Here is a 23,454-nt window from a genome sequence, read left to right on the forward strand (position 1 = left end):
GGTTTGTTCAGCTGAAGCCACTAAACTTGACTGGCATGAAAGAGCAAGGATGGGGAGGGTGCAACCTGCAAGGACATAGTGGTCGAAGACAGAGACCTGTGTGCAGACAATGCAAGTGAAGGGTCTCACAGAATGTTTTATTCTTTTTTAAGGGGTTACCTTGATCAGATGGGTTACTTTTGTGTTCTACTGATGTCTTTGTAAGCTAGGGGTCTCTGGTGCTACTGGTGCACCTCTTTGCCAGGAGTTTCTACCTCAGAGAGGCAGTATCCTGATGCAGTATCCCACCACAGTGGAAGTTCTTGGAATATTCCTCTTAAAATGGCAAAGGTAAGAGGCATTTAAAAACATATGATGTCTTTGCTGTTTTCATAACAGTACTGACTGTAGTAGGAATACTGCAATTTACAGCATACAAAGTTCCTCCTTCATTTGAGCATTGCAGATCACAATTATTGCAGGGTATTGTTGTTATTGTTGTTGCTGTTTTTGTTTGTTTTAATATGAATTAATGATACTGTCTTCTTTACTGTCAGATTCTTATTAATAAATCTTTGACCTAGGACATAAGAAAATATGGGTATTCCTGCTTTAGAAGTCTGAAGCACTAAAGATTACTGCAGAATGTTTTTTGGGGCTTTCCAAATCTTGTTGCTGACAACATCACAACAGTTGTGAATACAATTTCTGCAGCCTAGTAAATTCAGACACTTGCACTGTCATTGTCTGCATGAAGTGTGCAGGTGTGTGAAAGTATGGAAGTGGCAGTTAAGAAAGAATTGTGTAAGTATGGAGACACAGCTAGTCCTGATATATCAGCAGTGCCAGGACTGAAGTCAATGACGTGAGAAGAGAAAATAATGTATTTGAGTGAAGAAATAGAGCAGCCTAAGTGAATGGTATTAATGTTACCAAAAGTTTATTGTAGTGTAGTTTCCTGAGAAATTAATGGCTATGGGGAAGATGCACAAAGTGCAGACAAATGCACACAGCAGCAATTGCTTCCTTCTTTGGAGTAAAAAATTAAAGATGCTACTTCTTGATACCTGTGACAAATTAGTCACCACAGAATATGTAGGGTAGTTTAATGTTAAGCCCTAAGCACTTATTTAAAAAGTAGTTTCCATAGTGTTTCTTTTTGGCCTGGACTTTTGATCTGGCTGATCTGCTACAGTGTTCTAAAAGACTAAACTAATGATGAGTGCAAGATCCCAACAAGTGATTTGCTTTCCATTCAGACAGAGAATCCTGTGATGTCTTTTCTGCATTTGTCCTGGTTTCAGTTAGAACAGAATTAATTTTCTTCCTAGTAGCTGGTGGAATGCTGTGTTTTGGCTTAGGACGAGAAGAGTGCTGATAACACCCCAATGTTTTAATTGTTGCAGAGCAGTGCTTATACCAAGCCAAGGACATCTCAGCCTTTCGCTCTGCCCTGCCAACAGGCAGGCTGGGGGTGCAGTAAGAGCTGGGAGGGGACAGACCCAGGACAGGTGACCCAAACTAGCCAAAGGGGTATTCCATACCATCTGATGTCATGCTAAACAATATATAGGGGTGGCTAGCCAGGGGGAGGGGGCCGGACTGCTTGGGGTTAGGCTGGGCATTGGTCAGCAGGTGGTGAGCAATTGCATTGTGCATCACTTGTTTGTACATATTATTATTACTTTCCTATTATCACCATTGTATTATTATTATTATTATTGTTATTATTATTTTTGTTATGATTATTTTCCTGTCTTATTAAACTGTCTTTATCTCAACTCACGGGCTTCACTTTCCATTTCTCTCCCCCATCCCAGAGAGGGAGGGGGGAAGGTGAGCGAACGGCTGCGTGGTGTTTAGCGTGGTGTTTAGCTGCCGGCCGGGTTAAACCACTGCCATTTATCTACTCTCTCAGAGGCAGTGTTTGAGAACAGCACTGCTTTGCAAGACAGATGTCTTAACTACAGGGCACTGCTGTGAAATTTGGATTCTTCAAGCACTCATGTATCATATTTAGGAAAAAATATTTACAGGAAAAGAATACAGCTAACCTGAGCAAGTTTTGAAAGGGCATGACAAATAAAGTTGGGGACAATAAAGGCCAACTGAATGACTTGAGTGGGTTTTGGAGGGCAAAGTAGAAAAAACGCTAAAACAGATTTTACTGCAAAGGAAGGCACAAAAAATCTAGTTGAGTGATAACAAAGAGTCAGATGGGAAATATAAACTGATGGGCATGAAAATTAGAAGGAGTGAGCTTGTGAGGTCACCAATGTGAAGAAAGATAGAGCTGTTAAGCATGCTTGGCAAGGCAGTGATCTTTGTAGACTGAAAGAGACTGTAATGTACACTACAAAGAGGAAGAAACTCAAGAATTTTTAGGATGAGAACATCTAGAATGAAGAATTTTCCTCTAGGTAGGAAACAATTATATTTACAGTAGGGTTGTTGTGAATATCAGCTTTTTCCGTTGGGAAGATTAACAGATTACCAATGAATGACACATGAACCTCAAATGAAGGTGGGGACTATATTACACTTATACTTAGGATTTCAAAGTTGAGCGTATTAGTTCAAGGGCTTCTGCAAAGACATTCAACGATGTGAAAGAAACTCCTAGGAGGATGAAAGATAAAAGTGAAACTCAGATGATTTCAGGTGATGAGATAATTTGGTCAAAATTGGCCACACACAACACATTGCCTTGGAGCAACCTACCAAACTTCACAAGATTTGATTTGGTAACACTACATAAAAGTTCTAAATGGAAAAATATGTTTACAGCAGAGAACTTCAAAGCCAAAGAAGCAGAAAGATAGGTGAGACGGAGGGTTTCTATTGTTTATAAAAAGCTGTTAAATGTTGTATGAAAAGATAATTTTCATTACATATGGTTTTTGAGTCTCAGAAATTTGCTCAGTCCTTCAAAATACATGTCCAGGTCTCTCAAAGTTTGTCACTTAAAATTCCTTTATCAACTGTCTTCTTTACCAAAAGACAAGGAGGCACATAATGTGTTACAAGGTTTCACACAGATCAGATCAGCAGGAAAAGGGTCAGTGGACAATGCAAAGAATCCAACAGATTCATATTGAATTTTTATTTATTTATTTTTTTTTTCCCAATGTAGGGCTCAAAATATCTGCCATTAACTGACCTCAGAATAGGAATGATTAAGATTTAATATCTTCCTCACAGATCAAAACAGATCAAAATATTCCATTGCATTCAGCACAAAAGACTACTTTTTTGTCTTGGTGTTCTCTATTGCATATCTACTAATCTAGTAACAATTTATTTATTTATTTATTTATTCATGGAGGTAGATAATTTGAACAGAAAGCATTCCTAAATTCTCTTTCTAAGGTAACTTTCTCCATTAATAAGTGTCATTTCAAGAAGAAACCATTGTCTCAAGACTGTTGCTCAGGCATCTTAGGTTTAGGAGCTAGAACTCCTAAAGTTTAAAAAGTTGAATTTTTTGTCTAAGATTGACCTTTAGACACCTTTTTATGCTCTGTGGGAATTTATTAACCTACTGAGATCTGTTTCATTTTGGGGTGACTTTTTAACTGGGGGAACTTGTCTGTTAATACTGATTACAGCTAGATCTAGAAGAGAATTCATTTTAAAAGCAGATTTCTAGTCTCAGCTAAAGTTACATAAGCTGAAGCCTTTATCAATAATTTAATGCTGATAATTAACCCTTAAAGTAACATTCAGACAGTATGTTTACACAATAATATAGACAATTGTGTTCATATCCAGGCAGCCAGAGCAGTAGAATACTCAGAAAATCATTAATCAGCTTCACATGAAAAAAATACAACAATATGTTGTATACAAAACAAAACCCAAACTTCTTTCCAGATAAATGGATAGCTGTCATCAGGGAAACAATGGACTTTATTCTCATTTCCAGGGGATGAAATCTGGGTCTGCTGGGGTTTTTGTTTACATTGTGCTTTTTAAAAACACTTAAGAAACATTTGTTTTCATGACACAATCTCCTTCAATAAATCAGCATGCGCATGGCTCGGTCTCAGAGTATGAAGCATGCGCAGATCACATCGTCCTTCAATGAGAGTGGCTAGGACAGTGGTTCCCACCTACAGGTTTACATACTGCTGCTTATCTTTCAGACTCCTCTTACTGATATGAGCTGCTCTTCCTCTCCTTGGGACAGTGGTCTCACTTCATTTGGCTTCCTCACATTCAGGAAAATATGATTGTGACTTCCAGTGTAATTCCAGAAGTTGTGGGGAATAACACATCTCAAAATATTCTGATATAAATGCAGAGTATTTTTTCTATCTTGTGATTGCTTGCCTTGCATGTTATTGCATCTGCTCCCTTGTGTTGGAATAAAAGTTTTCCCCAAAACTTCGCCTTTAAGGTAGAGTTCAAGGATGAGAACTTCATAACTATGGAAGATACAAACCACCACAAAGGGGGAAAGACAGATGCATTGCAAACAGTTTGGCTTGAAATCTTCACAGCTAAAGAACAATTCAGCTCTCAGATTCTTGCTCTTCAAGAGCAGTGGGAATTATTTTGGAACATCTGAGAGAAGAATTTGGTTGCTGATATACAAGAGATGGATGGCTTCTGCAGAAGATGTTTTACCCCTGCTCAGAATAAAGAGTGGGAACCACTGAACTAGAAATACTGTTTCAGAAACAGTCATGCAAGGAAATAATGCAGTTACATCCCATCATGCAAGCCAGATACTCTCCTCTCTGTTCTTTGCCTAGTATTGGAGTTTCATAAGCAAATGGTACATGTATGAGAAGAAAAATAATGAATTAATAATAAAAATGAATCAAATACAGCCCTCTTCCATGTATTAAACACTTTCACCTCACATGGAGTAATAATATTCAGAAAATCTTTCCATATTTTTGCAGTTTAGCTAATCTGTAGGTTTATTTATTCCTGGTCTCAAGCAACTGGAAGCAAAAACAAGTCATGTTTACTTCAATATTTTTCTACATTATCCGCTGTCCTTATTTGGGTGAACATAGCTTTGGGAAATCAAACATTCTAAATGAAGTTTTCAGAAATATTCTCCTTTGAACTTCTCCCAGTGGAAATTAGCATGAAACTATGAGGACAGCAATGAGTCCTGCTGAAAATCTAACCCTCAGTAAATACATTCAACTGATCTCTAAGAGTCTATGTCTTTTCCCAACAAAGAACATTTTGCATTTCCAAAGTTCTTGAGAACTTTAGCCAAACAGTTTTTCCTTTTAAGGAAATCAAATAACATTAATTTCTATAGAGAAGAACTCACAAAAATGTTCGACCTTAAAATAGTTGACTCTAACTTCCTGAAAACTAATGCCTTCTTTAAAAGCCACTTTGCACCATGAATCCCAAGGTCTAAATTTACAAGTGTCTGATTTATAATAGGAAAACACCCCATTTTAGGTAACTTTTCCTCACCCTCTTGTGTTTTATGTTCTTATTGGTATTTATGTGTAGGCATAACTCTAAATCCAAACTCACCTACCATTCAAATTATTTGGTCAGAAACATGAGCACAAGTCCTTACTTAGGCTCATCTTTGATGCCCCTCAGGAAGAGAAAGAGCTGTTGTCCACACTAGAGGCTTTTGCTGAGTCCTTTTTCTCATATGCATTCACTAAAGTGAATGGAAATGGGCAAAAATAAGCAGTATCATGGCAATCCATGGAGAAAATAATCCAAATTCAATTCTTTGTGAAAACAGGATGGATATTTTTCACCAAAGGCTGCAGCCAGAAATGTAAATAGAAACCATGTGGATGTTGACTCACTCTTTACTTTGCAGTGAACATTTCTTCATGTATCAACCACTAGAAGCAAACCAAACTGAAAAAATCAATGTCTCTCAAATGTTTTGCATGGGCCAATCATTCAATGAAAAATAGAGTGCTTCACTAGCAGCTCTCCAAAAGCTGAAGGGCTTAGGCTAGGAAAGCTGTGTTGTGTGCTGATGATTTCATGTTTGTGGAATGAAGCAGAACTGAGAAGAACAAGCTAAAGTTGAATGGTAGGAAGATGTTTGTGCAGGATAAAATAGAATGTTTGACAATTTAGTCGAAATCTTAGTATTTCCAATGGTGTGTCCTTCAGATTTCTGAATTGCTACTAATTACTTCTATGTCCCATTGCAGGAAGATAAAGTTCTTGCCCCACATTTCAGGTCACAGTTCAGCAAGATGTTTAAGCATGTCATTAACATTACTGAGATGATAAAAATCCTCCACTTGTTTTCCATTTGCTGAACCAGTACCTGTAAATAAACATGCAGGGATGTTGATCCATTAAAATCAAATACTATGTTACTTCTATGTATTTGTATTGACAGGGTTGGGACTGCAAAATAAACAGTTTTCATCTATTAAAGAATGTTTTTCACCCATAGATTTCTGAATGCTTAGCAGAGTAGGTTAGTATCATTTCCATTCTATGAAAACAGTGAAAAGCAGTTGTTTCTAAGCAGATCATTGGCAGAGCCAGGACTAGACCCAATGTTTTCTGAACAGCAGAACAATGAACTACCTGCAAAGTCATGCAAGTTTCTTTTTATGTTTAAATAATGTTTCAGTCTTATCTCTCATTACTTTTCATGGTAGTTAGATGAACTACTGTAGTCAAAACAGAAAGTGCAGGCAGAGAATGGCATGCAAAAAATATGAAGAGTGAGGCTTGATTGTTACTTGAATGTATATACCTAAGTTTTCTTGTGAGGCTTGATCCAAAGAATGACTCCCTACTAAACATGACATTACTGTAAAGTGAAGAAAAGTTATTAAGATGAGACGTTAATGATTACCCATGAAAAGCTCTATGAAAAAGAATGGGAACATCCTTTTGTTTGTAGTTAGTGTAGTGTACAGATCAGATTGGCTTTTTTCCTCTTTCTGTTTCAGGAAGTTGCATTAAAAGGAAATGCTGACAGTGACATTTTCCAGCCTTGAAAGGAATGATTTTATCTGCATTATATTGTTACTTCTGGCAATATAAAAATGCACCACATTATATGCATTCTTTTATACTCATAGAATAGGTAGGACTAGTACAGGTTCTGCCACTTAAGGATCTCAAAACATCTTTCCAAAGACAGAGATGTTATTTATCTTGTAGACATAAGGAAACAGGGATCAATGACTTTTCTGCAACCACGTAATAATGCATCTAGGAATAAACATGTTCTCCTGATGTCTAGTTCTATGTATGGGAAATGCTCTGTGCAGAAATTAAATACCTGATTAGGAACAAGGCCCTAGGAGAAAGTTTAAAATCCTTCACTAAAGTGCCTGTATATACAAATGATTCAAAATTCATACATTAGTCCAAATCATTGCTAATAGCTGGTAACTGTGCTGAAAAATCAAGGCCACAATTCCAAACGCAGATGTAAAAACTTGGTTCAATGTAAACAACATGTCCATCCTGTAAAGGCCTACCCTAAATGTTGGGAAACATAGGTCAGGCACCCAAATATTTGCTGAATGAGAGCACTCTAGCAGATATGAACATTCATGTATTTTTTTCATAAATCTTCCTTCTTGGGAAGTAAACGAATACATACAGAAGTGCAACAGCACAGGAGTTTTCAGACCAAGTGGGAACAGGAGGTCCTCCTTTCTCTCCAGGTACAATTACTACCTGTAGTAATTCCATGTGCTCATAGTTTAAGGCATTGATCAAGGATTTAAAAAAACTGTGGCAACTGTAGCACAAAGTCAGCAGACTCCCCACCAGTAAGCAGTGAAAAGCACAGCCCCAGTTCCTCCTGGTTTGGGAGCCTGTATAAGGACACCTAGTGAAAGCGCTGTTCTTAACAGAGCAGCATGATATATACCACGTCCCTTCACTGCTTACATGATCCACCCTACTGTCTGAGTCAACGTGCTCTTCATCAAGTCTCACTTCTTCACAGTTTTAGTTTCAAGTAAGCTTCAGTAAAGCTATGGGCTGTTGCCAAACTTTCATTGGCTTTCTGCTACCACAAGTCCTTTCTCAAGGCCTTGCTTTGGGTTGCAACTTTTGAAATGGATTCTTCCGCACTGTTGTCTTCCCTGTGTTTCTTCCAAATGGTCTAAGAACATGGAGTTGCACCTCCCTGACAGTTTGTCAGCCTGCTTAGAGGAGACGTCCTCAAAGGATATGTCATAGAGCTGGCTATGTGGGGTTCCTAAAGAGCTACAGAATAGAAAACGATGCTCAGAGCACTATCCATCCTCAAAGTTTCACACAGCCTCATTTTTATTAACTAGCTATGTTTTAACTCTTCTGGGAAAGATTTGGACCAATTCTTCTTTCTCTGTTATCAAACACTGTTCAGAAAATGAACTTTATTACCACAACTTGTCCATTAAGTACTCCACTGATGCAAGATCTTGGAGACAGAGTGCAATGATGGGCTGCTCTCTCCACTAGGACCACATTTCCTTATTGACCTTTTATTCCAGTCCAGCCTCCAATACAAACTTCAGTGGAATACAAGTAATACTTTCCACACTAAATCACTGTAGGAAGAAGACTTTATTTATTTATTTATTTAATTACATGGTCTGTAAATAAGAGCTTTATGAGAGATGGGAGGTGGGACTGTCAAAATAACCAGATTTTAGGGCTCAGTCCTATGTCTACTCAAGTCCATGGATGCTCCCACAAGTACCACCATTTGCTAGTTTACCTGGAGAGCTTTCAATCCCTTTTAGTGAATGATTATTTCCATTAAAAAAGTCTTGCTAAAGCTCCAGTGCAGGATTAATGATGGTTTTGCTGAAGGTCATTACTTATATAACAACATAAAAGCAATGCATAAAGTGATAGAATGAGGGGCCCTGGGATTACAGTTTTAAAGATTCTGTGCTGAGAGTCATAATTTTCATGTTTTAATCCACTGCATTGGTGTTAAATGTCTTCCACTAACATGAAAGTTAGAGCAACTCAGAAGCTACTTCATGAACTGTTCTGTCACTGCAGGTGCAGGAACTTTTCTAGAAGGGCTGTGATTGACAGCAAACTTCAGTAATCATTCAGTTACACCATTTTAATCTGCTCTTGCATCTGAGTCAGAGCATGGGTTGGCTCAAAGTATAAAGTTACATACTTAAAAGGATTTCACGTCCTAAAACCTCTCCTAGATATTAAAGGCCAACACTGGAAATGCCTAAAATCTCCAGACTTCTGCATGCTTAATGAAGCTGCGTTTTCTCAAGTCTGCCTAGCCTGGGCAGTGTCATGAGTATGTAATACTTAAGATTCAAAAGGATCCAGAAACTAAGAAGCTCCATCCAGGTAGTTTTTGAAGAGGAAAAGGTTAGCCTATGATGATGGTGACAGGATTATTGGGAAGCCATCCCTTTCCCAATAATTAATGACTACAGCACTTGTTGAATTGTAAGGAAAACTGGGTTTCTCTGCTCTGTTAAAGGAGATTTGTACCCTCATCATTCATCGGAGAACACCAAATATGAACCTGTTTTTTTTCAGCTTCCTTTGTTGAAGCTATGCTTTGTTATATAAAAAGTTTAAATACATTCTTAAAAATATATTAAAAAAATATAATAACTTTTCGTCAGGTCTGGGACTGAAACCCAAGCCTCTTCTCTGGCAGTTTACAAAGTCTACTACAATTCTTGTTTTTCTTCTCTGTGTTTTAAATGGGGATGGAAATGGAAATAGTGTCATCATGACTCTTTGTGGAACTATATATCCTTTAATATCTATTGACTTTCATTGTGGGTGATCCATTGCTAGTAGTTTAGCATTTAAGTCCTTCAGGATCTTGACCTAAAAAAGTTGAAATATTTGATGTGCATTTGAATCTGTAACTTAGCTGGAGGGTTATGAAAACTTCATTTCCAAATATATTTGAGACCTTGCAGGTTCTTTCACGGTGACTGCCCTGTTGTAGTGTTCAGTGACTGATCAGTATTAGGACTGGTGATTCTTTCATTCTCTTTGCTCATAAATTCCCCAAAGTTACTGGGAACTTCCCCATCTATTTAAGCGGAGGTGGGAACAAGCCGTCAGTCTCAATGTAGCCTTTTTAGTACTGCCAGAGAGCTTGACTATCCTGCTGATCCATCTTAGCCTTCTATCTTACCATTTATCATCAAGAAATATGTGAATGTGGTGAAATAACACAGAGCTGATCCCTTACACCACAACATTGCTCTGCACAGAAGCACACATGAAGCAGAACTTTAAATTCACACCAGAACAACCTGGATGCTAATCCCTAGCCCTATAGCATGGACCAGGAGAAATCTATATAGACCATGATTAATCATAATGAACAATAAAGCTGTTTACAGACAATCAGCAAGCAACACTTTGCATTTGTACAATTAGCATTTTAGCTGTGCTGTTAAATTGGAAAAAAAGCAAGCAATTAGAAAATGGATTGGTTAATCATTTTTAATGACTATCTGTGGTGTTAGTAGCATGTTTTGGTTAACAGCTCATAAATCCACAAAGAACCATTTAACATTCCCCAATAACTGTATTAAAACAAGGCTATAATAATGACAGCTACATACCTGGCAGTACCATCCAATTGCTCTTTCCTTTTATACAAGAGCAGAAGCATGACAAGAAAGCAAGGGGAAAAGAATTACATAATAAATTCAGCAGATTCTTTTTATAGAAATTGTTAATCTATTGCTAATCACTTATACTTTTTCTGTTCTGTGACCATTACTGACAGCAAAAATAAAAGTCCTGACACTTCATTGTAAAGTACCCATAAAGCAAAGAAAGTGAAATAGCTTCTTGAAACTAATCTGTGCTTCATTAGAATGGCAATCCAGTCTTTCATGAGAACTCAGCTCCCTTGCCCTCTCTCCCAGGACCTTATTTGCAAAACACCTATTAAATTTCAGGTTGCATTTGAATCACAGAAGAACCTACATACAATGAACAAGCTTGAAATCACAGTAATGAGTCTAGATGCCAGGTGAACCTGAAAATTACTCTCTGAGCAAAACCTGAGGTCAAGAAACCCTCTAGAAATCAGTCTATAGTAGATAATGTGGGAATAGATACAGAGTGAGGAGGGATAACAAAAAGAAATGTACTGAGCCTTAATTAAACACTTGTTTTTTCTTAGAGATTTCCTTTGTGACCAATGTGAGATTAGTCCTAAAGAAACATTTAGATAAAACAAAGAAAGGGATAATATTTGTGATTTTCCCTTTGTGAAGGCAGAAGCCTGAAAAGTTTCTTCAAGTCAGTTTTGAGCAACAGCTGGTGCTGCAGTATTAGCTCAGTGAATACAGCTTACCTGTGCTCAGATCTCTCACCTGAGCAGTGGTTTAAGAGCACCTTTTTTTAAGAATGAGAGATATAACAGCAAGCCCAGAGGGGAAGTCTAAAACATATATTTAGTTTGTTAATGCCCATCATTAGCAGCTGACAGTCTATAGCTAAAAGTTTTGGCTTTCATAGGGCCAGTTTTAACTCTTAATACCTCAAAGTGAGGAAGGTGCCTGTTTGACAGGCCAGAAAAGTGAGGATCAGACAGATCCATCCATTAGTATGTGAACATAGATTAAGTATGCATGTTTGATGCATGCAATGCTTTCACTGAACTCTGGAGTGGTGATTAAAATTAGGATTAAAAAAAAAAAATAGGATTCTTGACTATCCAGAAAAGTTTTATTGTTTACTGTAAATGAATGGCTTCAGTGGGAGACAGCTTTAGACATTCTCTGGCTGTCCTCCATTGAATTATACCTGTAAGTAATTGGTATCGTCAAAAGGCAAGGATTTAATAAGCACTGATTTTTTTCTTGTGGCATGGCCACCTCCATGGCAACATAATTCTCAGTCTGGTTGAATTGGAGGGGAAATAATTTTCACTATAGCCCATATCTTAAAATACAGAACTGCATCCTAGAGGGTGTGAGTACAGGTGCCTGTGAAACCCAGGACTTAACCTTTCTTGGGATCAAAATTATGGAGGAAGAAATTGAGATATCCAGGTCAATAAACTCCAAAGTCTTACAAAATAAAGCTGACTGTGAGGCAACCATGTCCTTTGTTTAGCCTCATGAGAGGCTAAACACCAAGGGAGATATCCATGTGCTCCCACTACATCCCACTAATGGAATGGAGAAGAAATAGATCCAGAAACCAAAAGTGTGTTTTTCGCTCTCAAACAGGAATACATTAACTGGCAACTCTCTGATACGTACAAAAGCCTCATTATATACAAAAATTCCATGTTTCCTCTCATGACTAATACTTCACAGAAAATGGTGATGGAGAGGTGGACAGTGCACTTACCTAAAAAATGGAAATGATACAATTGATTCATAAAACCTCCAGGTAGCAACTAGATCAATCCTGTTGGGGTTAGTAGCATAGTATCTCCAGGCAGCCTGGAGACAGCAAGGGAGAGACAATAATTAGTATTAGGTAAAAAAATTCCTCAGACTGAAAACAGCCATATTGTTTCAAAGAATGTAATGATTCACCCGAGTTACTATCTGGAAATTAATTACTAATCAGCCATACCAAATGAGTGTCACTTTATGGCAAAATTATTAACACGAGTTTATTATCTGGGAAGCCTCCTAAAGGAAACAGGACATGAGGGAGAATCACCAAGACAAACAACAGAGCATACCTGACTAAACTGACTTCTTCTCTTGTAACCCTAAACACTGCTATATGTGTCCAGTGTTTCCAGAAGTGCTTAAGCTAATTTACTATCTAATGTAACATTAAAGGAAATTTTGTTGAGCAACTTACTACTTCGGCACTTAGCTTCATCCAAAATTCTCTAAGCACAAAACTACAAATATTGTGGCTAAATTAACTAGCTGCTAAGTGGATATACTTTAATTTAGAAGGTGGATTCCATTCACTACTCATTCTTATAGTCTCTTCTGTTTTCTAAGCAGCGTTTTTAATGAAAACTGTGTAATATGCCATTTGACCTTTTTCTCCTGAGTACTGGTTTGATCCTAAGCAGTCCTGAGCGTCATCACTTCACTCTGATATTACAAGAAGTTTCTCTCTCTTTCTATGAAAATGCTACCATTTGCTTCACTGCCCTCAGAGTGTGCTCCACACCTACACTGAGCAACTTCTGTCAAATTCATCAGCCCCCAGATGAATCATTTTATGCTTGAATTTTTGAACTCATAGCAAAGGCCAGAACAAAAGTCCAAGTGAGCTAAGAAGGCTCTTTCCATTGATTCATTTGTTCTTCCAATAATGTAATGGAAGATCCAACAGAATGTTTCAGCTTTTACAAACCACGCATGCTATTTATGTAATTTGCCTTGATTGAACCAGTCACTGTCTATTGTGTTACTTCCATTGATGTTTTCACATCAATAACAGCATAACTTTGTTTGCACATAAAACACTCTCTCAAAGGAACTGGCAAAACCTGGATTTTGCAAATAATTTTTTTTTTAACAGCTTGTTTTCTGTGATTTTGTGGCATTGACAGAGAAGATGGTTGTTTTCCAGAAACTAGCAGATGAGTGCCTTTCTTCTAAAGACACCTTTCTTCTAAAAGATATTCTGGCAGTTGAAAGATTCCTCAAAAACTGCAAGGACCACTGGATTGTCTAACTCAATGCAAAAAAAAAAAAAAAAACAAAAACAACTGACTCCTTTACAGATACTTGTCGACTCCAGCTATGTGAAATGAGAATTTGGGTGGGGGAAAGGGATAGTCCTGGTTACATGACGCAACAGTCTTCATAACCAACATCTTTTCAATGAGAGAAGTGGCTGCAAACCTGAATGAGCTCAGCTGCTGGCTTTCTTCTTTTCTCAAAATGTTTTTGACGATGTTGTTCCTGGACCTTCAGTGCCAGCCCTGATCCCAGAATGCCCTGAAAGCATAGAGTGATGCAAGATTTTAGGCATTTCTTACTCAGGAAAAGTGTAGGGAGGAAGGAGGGGGAATATATGAGATTAATTGTTCTGCAGAGATGCATGGGTTAAAGAACGATCACTGCTCATCTACTCAGATGTAGATCTCTAGCTTGTAAATATTTAGAGCTAGGTAATATGGTCCCAACACTAATTATGAAATCAGTGGGCCTCAAATCCTTTAAAAAATTGTCTTGTGTGGCTATGTCAATACCAGTAAACTAACCTGGGCCAGGATACAGGCTTGTGAACTATCCTGTAATCACCCAGACTGTTCACTTGCTGGATTGATTTTGTCCTTTGCCAGCTAGCACTGTCTCAGAGAAAGCCCACACATTCAAGGAGTATCAGGGTGACATGTTATTCCCAATAGTCTGTATGCGAAGTTGGGAAGAAGGTTGTTTGATAGCAGTGTGCTACTTGCCACCAGAAAGCAGAGCATGAATCAGTTATTTACTAACATAGACCAGCTCAAGTGTCTGAGTCCTCCTTTAAAAGGAATTTTATTTTAACTAGCAGTTTTGATCACTTCACCTTCTTTTTGCAAGCACACAGCTCTGGGCTGTGGCTAAGAGGGTAGGAGGAAGGTACTTACTGCAGGAAGAGCAAAGAAAGACACTCCAATGAGAGAGAACGTAGCTGCAATCAGCCGGCCCTCCCATGTCTTGGGGGTCTTGTCACCATACCCAATCGTAGCAAGGGTGATCTGTGGGCAAAATGACCAGGCCTTCCCATAAGTAAAACAAAGCCAACAAATTGTCTTTAAACATCACCATCAAACCTGTGTAACTCACTTAGCTCTACGGGTGTTCACACACAACTTCTTAAAACGGGATCTTTATGATGGACCAGCCAATTTTTTTCATGGTATCCTAGTCCAGAGGCACTGCACCTGGGAGAATGGATTTAGTTTTAAATCAGCTGCCTCTCTAGGATACATTTGCTGAAAGGGAACTGATGTGGCACAAACAGTGAGCCCACTGTCAATGCACAGTTAGGAATAGGACTTTTCTATTAACATTTTGCAGAGCTTTAACAACCAGTCAGAGCTACCTCTTTTGAAGCCCCAGTCCCTACAAAGCAAATATGATTTTCTGAGAACTTATTCCTTTCTTGTACATGTGCTAATCCTTGTTTTTCAGCCACGTACATTTTCTTACCACTAACACTTTACCTGAAATTCCTACTAGACAAGGATATGAAAATATCCAACTGTTCTGTGCATCACCTTTTTGGTTAATGATGGAAAGGGGGGAAAAACAAAACAAACCCACAACTTGCCACTTATAAGTGAAGTGCATTAAATAATAACAATAAAAAAATGTTGAATCTTAGTCACAAAATGATACAGACAACTTCCATAACTATTGGTAGAAAAGAAATATAAATTCTATACACCAGGTGGCAGGAATCTTATGTGATCACATAAGCAGAGGCGCAAACCAATACTCCACTCTTCATGAGAAGCAACAAGAACAGATGTATTAAGGGTCCCTCTTGCTCAGTATCCTACCCCCCATGGAAATCCCTCACATATTCTTGAGAAATGCATATAATACATAAACAAAGTGTTGATTATCCTTCACAGAGACATCTTTCTACCTTTCCATGCTTGAATCCAGAGAATCCCTCTGTGGAAGGGTCTTGTTGTCTCTTTATAGACTTAACTTCCATGAATATCTACCTACAGTGGCCAAACCTATGCTGTGGTTTGCTAGACCTACAAAACAATCCTTTGGCCAGATCTGCTTTAGCCGTTTGCTGAAGGATGTAGCTCTCACAAGCAGGATACTGCTGTTTTGAAAACCAGGTCTCCCATAGGGATAAGCTCTGCCAGTGCAGTTATACTTATAGAGACCCTCCTCCTGTGAGAAGCCAGGAACACAGACTGATTTCTGAAGAGGCTTTAAGCACTTAAGAGCCTTTGTCTGACTGAATATCAACAGGGATATCAATTCTAACAATTGGCTTTAGGGGTATCCTTACTATTGGTAATGTTATACCAAAAACACTCACCCAAATTCAGCAGCACTTACACTGTGGCCCCTAACATCATCTCTGATTATATACAAAGTTTTTAAGATCATAAAGTATTTTTGGAGTCACTTACCAGTCCCCACCACAATGCATCTGCATAGGTTTCAAACTCTTCCTTCATCTCCACACCATTAGCGTCTTTTTCAGGCACATCTTTTTCAACCAGATAAACAAGAAACGAGGATAAGATGAGCGTCAGGAACCCGATGTACCAAGCGGTGATGAGTTCCTGCAAATGAAACAGATGGACAATGGAGGGGCTGAAAACAGACTCAGTACCCCTAAATGGCAGAGTAAACGTCAGAAGAGGAAAGAAGCACTGGAGATAGCAGCAGAGCTGTCACTGCTGGCTTGGTCACAGTCCATGATCAGCTTGGCTCAGCACTTACTGGCAAAGTTGCAGTTCTGCGTAAAGCTGGGTTAAAAGTTTAGCTGCACTATGACACAGACCTCTGTCCCTGACCTTAAATCTTCTTTGCTTTTAACAGTCATGCCCATTCCTACTGCCCCCAGGCTGGATTTGTCTTGTCTGGCAAATCAACAGTTCTGCCCAAGTTCCACCTTCAGAGTGCCAAGGCTGTAGAATGCAGTTCCTTCTCTTTAGGCATATTAAAGCAGATTTCAAGGTATGTTTTCAGCCTGGAATGATGCAATAAAAACACACCTTTAAAAATGTTGGTGTTAAAACAAAACCTGACCTTGTTTTGGAGGGACTGACTACAGTGGAGTGTGTGGCTAATCTCATTAAGGTGGGAGACTCAGTGAAGCAAATTACAATCCCAGAAATGTCTGAAACAGAGCAGAAAGTGTTCACAAACAGCTAAAAATCAATATTCCACTTTCTTTCACCTTCTGAGAATGGCTCTTACCAAAGAAAGTGTTGTAGCTGCGAATTTCATAATTGAGTCTTGAGATAAGTCAACTTCTTTTCTGATTTCTGCTGTGCTACCACAAAATGTAATTTGTTGTCTATCCTTGTTATCAAAATTGTTTCTTTACTGTCTTCCAGTGAAGCAAATTTCTCTCAACCTTTTCTTATCTCTCTCATTCAGCTGAGACCCAAAGGGTAGTGATGGGGAATAAACGAGGAACAATTGAAAAAAATCTCACACTGTGAAGCCTTAAACATTTCTAGACAATGTCTTTGGCATGTATATTTCTTCTATGATCTCAGTTTCCTGAGAAACATTTTTGACATAAGTGTTTATGTGCCACCTGCCTTGTAGCAAGTTTGTACAGGGAAGAAACAGAAGTTGGTTTGAAATGAAGCAGGGTATCCCTATCAGCCACTACAAAGACGCAAAGCCTAATTATGCTGTGCCAGCTGGCATTTTAATTTAAACAAAACAAGCCAAAAAAAAAAAAAGAAAAAAACAAAACAAAACAAAAAAGAAACCTAAAATGTCAGGAATGTCATTCATGGATACAAAAAAAAATAAAATAAAATAAAAAGAAATGTAAGTAGCACAGATTATATGCAGTTTTTCTACACCCAGTGCAGATGAGAAATCTCATCTACAGGATTTTTATGCAGATAGTTTTTAACTTGTAATAGTGTTTGGTGAAAATGCAAGATCACAATGTATCTGTCGGGTGTGAGACAGAATGTCTGACTATAGCATCAAGTTAGACTGAGGAAAGATGATTTTAGAAATCCTGTCTGTCTGGATTCACACTGTGTGCATCTTTGTATTGTCTGACCCATGTTTCCAGAGAAATTATACCAGTAGCTCCTTCTGAAACCACATTTCTACTAGCCAGCCTCTTTCCAACCTTCTGGAGTCCTGCTCCATCTGTTGATCAGGCAAGCCTGTGAAGCCACTAAAAATACGTTGCAACTACAGAGGCGTTTCTGCCAAAGATTTCAATATACTTTACCATTAAAAGGATGTCCTTCCTCTTATTCTGTGTCATGACAAAATTCCTGTTGTAATGAGCATGGGAGTGAACACTCAGTTTTGTCACTTCCCAACACCACTATTGAGTAGAGGAAGATAGAAATGGTTCATAGAACAGAAGAGGGAATAAAGCTGAAAAGGTGAAACAAAAGCTTGTGCTAGAAATTATCCTAAGGAATTGCTGCACCTGTGCTTCCCCTCTCTTCCACTTTAAAATCTCTCCCCCAAGACACAGGTAAGTCCTTCAAGCTCCTCACTTACTTTGCTATGTGCACAAATGGCCGATCCCAAAAGTTTCCATGTGCCACCCCGCCTGTCCATTCGGAGCATCCTTAAGATCTGAAGGAAGCGAAGGCTTCTGAGAGATGTGGCCAGAACATTGCCCTGGTTCCCAACAGCAACCACTGGCACTGAAGCAATCAGCACAAAGATATCTGCAACGTGAAAAGAACAACAAAGCCTGCCAATAAAAGTGGCCCCATCACCCACTTCTTAATCCCATCTGGTTGTGCTGTAAATTTCCCTAGGTGAATCTTAAAGCTGCCTCAAAATGCCTCCTCATGCCAATTAAACAGATATCTGCACCTGCAGCAGTCAGAGTCATGCACAAAACCCACCAGAGAGCCTTGTAATCAATTTACAGATCAATGAACTGGACTTGAGACACTGGCTGAGCTAGCTTAGGGATGCACGGAAACAGTGTTGTAATGCTGACAGGAAAAAAAAGTAATCTTATGTCCCTCTGGAAGGCCATAGTGAACACAGATTTATAGGTCAGCAGACAAGAAATTCAGTTTTTGATGGTGCATCTAGTATTCTCTTGGCTGAGTTTTCCTATTAAAATCTTTGTAAGCACTCACAATGCCGATTCACTGATCAAATGAAAAGGTCTGAAATGCAAATCACATTGATTCTTGTTGGTGGTTGTTGTTGCTGTTGTTTTTTTTTTTTTTTCCCTTTCCTTTTTTCCCCTTGTTTCCTCCCAATTTTTGATCTTACACATGTACAAGTAAAAAGTGGTATCAAAAGACTTCAAACGTTCTCTAGGCACTCATTCTTTAAATTGTCTTCATATTTTATTTCCAGCCAAAAAAGTGGCACCAGATGGATTTCAGATTTATTCACTTTCAATTACTCTCAAAACAAACTTGTGCCAATAACAAAAAGAAGAGATGACATTAATAAATCCAGTGGGGTCTATTCTTTTCTTTACTCAGATCTCAATGCAGATTCATTCTCAGAGTGAGATGGCACTTTTATTAAGAAGGCACGAGGTAATGTCAATCCCACTTGCTCACACAAGCTCTGCTGCTCTCACAATGCTCTTAGAAATATAAGTATTTATACAAAAGGTGCCATTTTTATGCACCACCCATTTCAAGCTATCACAGATGCACAAAGAAAATTTGTTCCAATTTTCTCTATCATCTAGACCTATAAGATGAACAAAAGGGAAAGGGTAAGAGGGTGGCATGTATTTGTATAACTGCAGCACCACAGGTCCTGAGAGTGCTATGTGATGCACAAATAGCAACCAATAAGTTAGTTGGCCCAAAAAAAAAAAAAAAAAAAAAAAAAAAGGGAGGGAGTCCTGGAAAAAAATCACAGAATCACAGAATCACAGAATTTTCTAGGTTGGAAGAGACCTCAAGGTCATGAATGAATGTGGGTGTGCATGGCTGCATGACAGGTGCTCAGGGCAGGGTGAGATCCTGAATATTGGCTAGTTGGTTTGTGGACCCAATGGGGAGTTTTAGGAGATTAAAAGGTGAATAATGAGTAGTTTTATGGATAGCTGTATGTGGTGCCTTCCAAGCTTGAAGGATAACATGGGGAAAATCACAAAGAAACATTTTTGCAAATGTAGACCAATATTACAAAGGTAAAACACAAAAAGCGAGTATGAAAGGGGGCTGGAGAAGATGGCACAGATCTGACGGGCTTTGAAACTAAAGGCAGATAATGTATATTTTGGGACGAACTTAAGAAAAAAGCTGTTGGGCTCAGGACAAGGAACATGGATTTGAAGGGTAGAAGTATCCATTTGCTCACATTGGCCTGCCACCCAAGAGTCTCTTGAATGGATTGTTATTGTCAGGTACTTCAAACAAGCACTCCATGCTGGACACAGTTCCTAGCACAAAGGACTGGGGTGATTTCAGTGCTTTATTATTATTATTATTATTATTATTATTATTATTATTATTATTATTATTATTATTATTATTATTATTATTATTATTGACATTCACCAGTTCCTGGACACCCTCCCAACCTGGCTCAGAAGTAGAAGGACATAATGAGGAAAACAACAGTAGAGGGTGTATGCCTACCCAGCATGCACAGAGGCTTTCTGGCAAATTTGAGTCTTCCCCTCCATCCTTTGTAGCGACAGCAACACCCAGCAGCCCAGATTCTTAAGGCAAACTCTGCTCCAAAGATGAAAATGGCAAACGTTTCCTGTATTAAATATGCAAATGAGATCATTATACAACAATTTTGCAGTAACCCTAGACACATGGAGATAGCTGAAGCAAGAAGAGGAGGTGCAAGTGTTGAGAGAGAGAGAGAGAGGAAGGAAGAAAGTAGGAAAGAGAATATAGATTGATGAGGGTCAAGACAAAGTGGAACATAGCTTTACAGCCTGATAAATTATCTGTGTAAAGGACGTGCCTCTGCTGTTGGGTAAATGTTGAAGTGCATACCCTGCCCTGACAGAAGGACCATTACTTCAAAAAAAACTACCAACCAACCAAATGAAATAAAAACAAACAAACAAAAACAAACAAAAAACCTTCCAATTCCCTATAAAATAAGAACACATGTGACTGCAAAGCTCCCTGTGCACTGCACACCTACACCCAGTTACCCACCAGCTGCTCCCTCATGCAGCTATGGGTAGAGAGATAGGGACAGGAGAAAGTGTATTCACATGGTCATATTTAAGGAAATAATAAAGGTATATATAAGACAAATTTAAGGCATATATTACCCCTTTAAGTTTATCATGCACAGAAAAATAGGATTTTCTTATGGGCTGCTTTAAGGATAGGGATATTTTCAACTCTTTTAAGTGTCAGGAGAAACTGGGAATGAGAGAACTTCTCTGAGGTGCTCTGTGGAGATGGCCCAAGGGCATTGTTTGTGCCTCTGAATAGCTGACAAGGCAGAAAGGGGGATTTTCCCTAATACTCATACCCACAGTTGTTGAGTGCTTCTGAAAAATCACTGAAAGCCATGTGAAAGCAGGCAGAGGAGAAGAAAAATTGTTTCAGGCTTTCTCAAATGTGAAAAGTTAGGTCAGAGCAGGGTAAGAGGGACCAAGAGCAAGATTCACATACCCTAGGGGATGAAGGTGTTTTCATACAGGTACTTTTTGAGAAGGAACATGCAAGTGGAAATCACCCTCTAAGCCTCTTGGTGTTTAATTCTTATCTACACCTACATGTCTCTGGGGTACAAGGGGAAATAGAAACTGAGATCCCAGAACTACTGCTGCTGGGCAGTTCACCTAGGGATGCTTTTCTACAAGACCAGGCTAAGTGAGGCAAACTGCTCTCAATTTCATGATATCTATGGGACCAGAGGAAGTTTGTTAAGGTAATTTTTATAAAATGATTAATATGTCATTTTTATACTTAGTGGGCTTTTCCTATTTTTTTCTCCTTTTGCCAAGTGGGAGGCATATAAAAATGATGTTGACTGTGGATTCCAGCATTTATAAAATAAGCACACTGGAAACTCAAGAGAAAGGAATAAATTTTCTTCAAATCCATTTTCTCTCTTTCATGGATACTAAACAGAGACACTGCTGGCAACAATTTCAGTTATGCTACTATCAGGCATGAGTTCAAGTCCAATGCTGACAAACTCCTCTAAAGAGATGCTGTGATTTACAGAATATTATAGAATAAATCAAAATTATTGAGAGATCCTCCCAATTTTTATTTATTTATTTATTTTTCAAAAATGCTTAGTTCTGGCCTGGTCAATGGGAAACTTTTTGGTCCTTCAGTGACAGAACTGTTGGGTACCTGCTGAAAATTCATTATTTAAAAGTTTTGGGCTTGTGTTTTTCCTCCTGCCTTTCTTCATTTTTACTCATTCGGTGTAAACTGTACCCTTATATATTCTCTGTACCCTTATATATTCTGTAGTATATAAGGCTACAGTCTCTGCCCCAGGACCAATGGAAGACATTTTACTGCATGCAGACCAATTTTTCATCACTGCTGAAGGAACAGATTTGCACTGAAGGACATTAGCAGGGTGATGCACTGGCCACAGACTACTTACCAACAAGAGGAGCCAGTCTCCTGAAACAGTTTCATATTCCTTGAAAGTTGTCAGGACAGCTAAGATCAAACACCCCAAAACAATCAGAAACCTGGAGTGAAAAAAAGAAGAAATCAGGGCATTGCTATTGCTCTGTATTTGCATGGGACATTTTGCCTACAAAGTCCTAGATAAAGGTCTTCAGGAGGTGACTCCTTCACCTTGCGTGAGCAGTGGGGTGAGCTCTCATGAAGATCAAAGGGAACTTGGAAGTCATGGCAAAATCATGAGAAGTTCCTAAATCAGAATAGCCCCCCCAAAACACACATGAATTAACTCTGTTGCATTCTTCACAAAGAAAATAGATAATATTGCATTCTAGGACAGGATTATATGATATGTAATACTCAGGAGGTCTATTCCAAGCTGATGTGCTGTGTGCTTCATAAAATAGCACTGCAGTTACAGAGAAATAAATCTACTTGGCACATGCTGAGACCTGAGAAACAGTAAATGCTTCAATAAAATGCAGCACTGGGACAAACCTTCCCTTGAAAATAACACTGCTTTTCTTTTTCCTTCTCTTTTTGCACTCCTTTTTATGTAGATGAAGAGATGAAAAGGCTTGAAAAAGAAACAATAGAGAGGGTAAAATTCTGCTCTCCAGTGAACCTAGTACGTGATAAATCACTGCCCTTGCGCTATTGTCTGTGAGGCCCTAGAACACAGAGATCTGTCAGAAAATTTAACTCCCACAGCTGGTAAATCCAATCTAGTCCAATCTAAAGTCACGTTGATCTGCTTTATAAAACTATTCCCAGGTTCAAGCTATTCAAAATCTTTTATACATAAAGAAGTAAGAAAAATCAAGGGAGTCTCGTAAGTGATTGCTGTGAAGTAGAGTGGGGGAAGCTCATAGTCTAGTACTTTATGTACCCAGATCATGGGCATTTGAACGTGTTCCAAAGCCCGATCCACAGGAACAGAGGGGCAGGTGGCCCTGGAAATATTTCAGAGCTTAGTGAATAAATTGGAAGGATGTCTCTGTAAAAGCTCTGGATCCTTGACTAGGAATCATCAAAGAAATGATAGGCATTAGGCATTGAAATCAGCCAAGGGGTGGAAAAACAAAAACAAAACAACAACAAACAACTTGTTAAGACTTGAACTGTATTTAGTGTGTAATCCCTGTTCTGAAATTCAGCCTGATACCTAAAGTGTCATTTCATTTCTTGCTGAATAAATCCCTGCTTTCTTTCACTGGGTGAAATGTCCAGAGTCCATAATCTGGGGCTTGGAGGCAGAGGGAATGATGGTGGTATGGAAAGAAGGCTCAGCTCAGAGATGCACATCCTCTAACCTG

General features: G+C 38.6%; 1 protein-coding gene across 1 annotated transcript in view; it reads right to left on the bottom strand.

Moving 5' to 3' along the window:
* KCNQ3 (potassium voltage-gated channel subfamily Q member 3) overlaps positions 1–23,454 on the bottom strand; it is a gene marked incomplete at both ends in the record, with an annotated part of 191,769 nt that overhangs the window by 10,307 nt on the left and 158,008 nt on the right. The window contains 9 exons of the mRNA XM_082752137.1: positions 6,701–6,757; positions 10,527–10,553; positions 12,274–12,368; positions 13,746–13,841; positions 14,477–14,587; positions 15,992–16,147; positions 18,078–18,250; positions 20,150–20,276; positions 22,113–22,203. Of these exons, the coding sequence (XP_082608263.1) occupies positions 6,701–6,757; positions 10,527–10,553; positions 12,274–12,368; positions 13,746–13,841; positions 14,477–14,587; positions 15,992–16,147; positions 18,078–18,250; positions 20,150–20,276; positions 22,113–22,203 (933 nt within the window). The remainder of the gene's footprint in view (positions 1–6,700; positions 6,758–10,526; positions 10,554–12,273; positions 12,369–13,745; positions 13,842–14,476; positions 14,588–15,991; positions 16,148–18,077; positions 18,251–20,149; positions 20,277–22,112; positions 22,204–23,454) is intronic.

The sequence above is a fragment of the Aythya marila genome (genome assembly GCF_965140915.1).
Source record: "Aythya marila genome assembly, chromosome: 2".
Lineage (NCBI taxonomy): Eukaryota > Metazoa > Chordata > Aves > Anseriformes > Anatidae > Aythya > Aythya marila.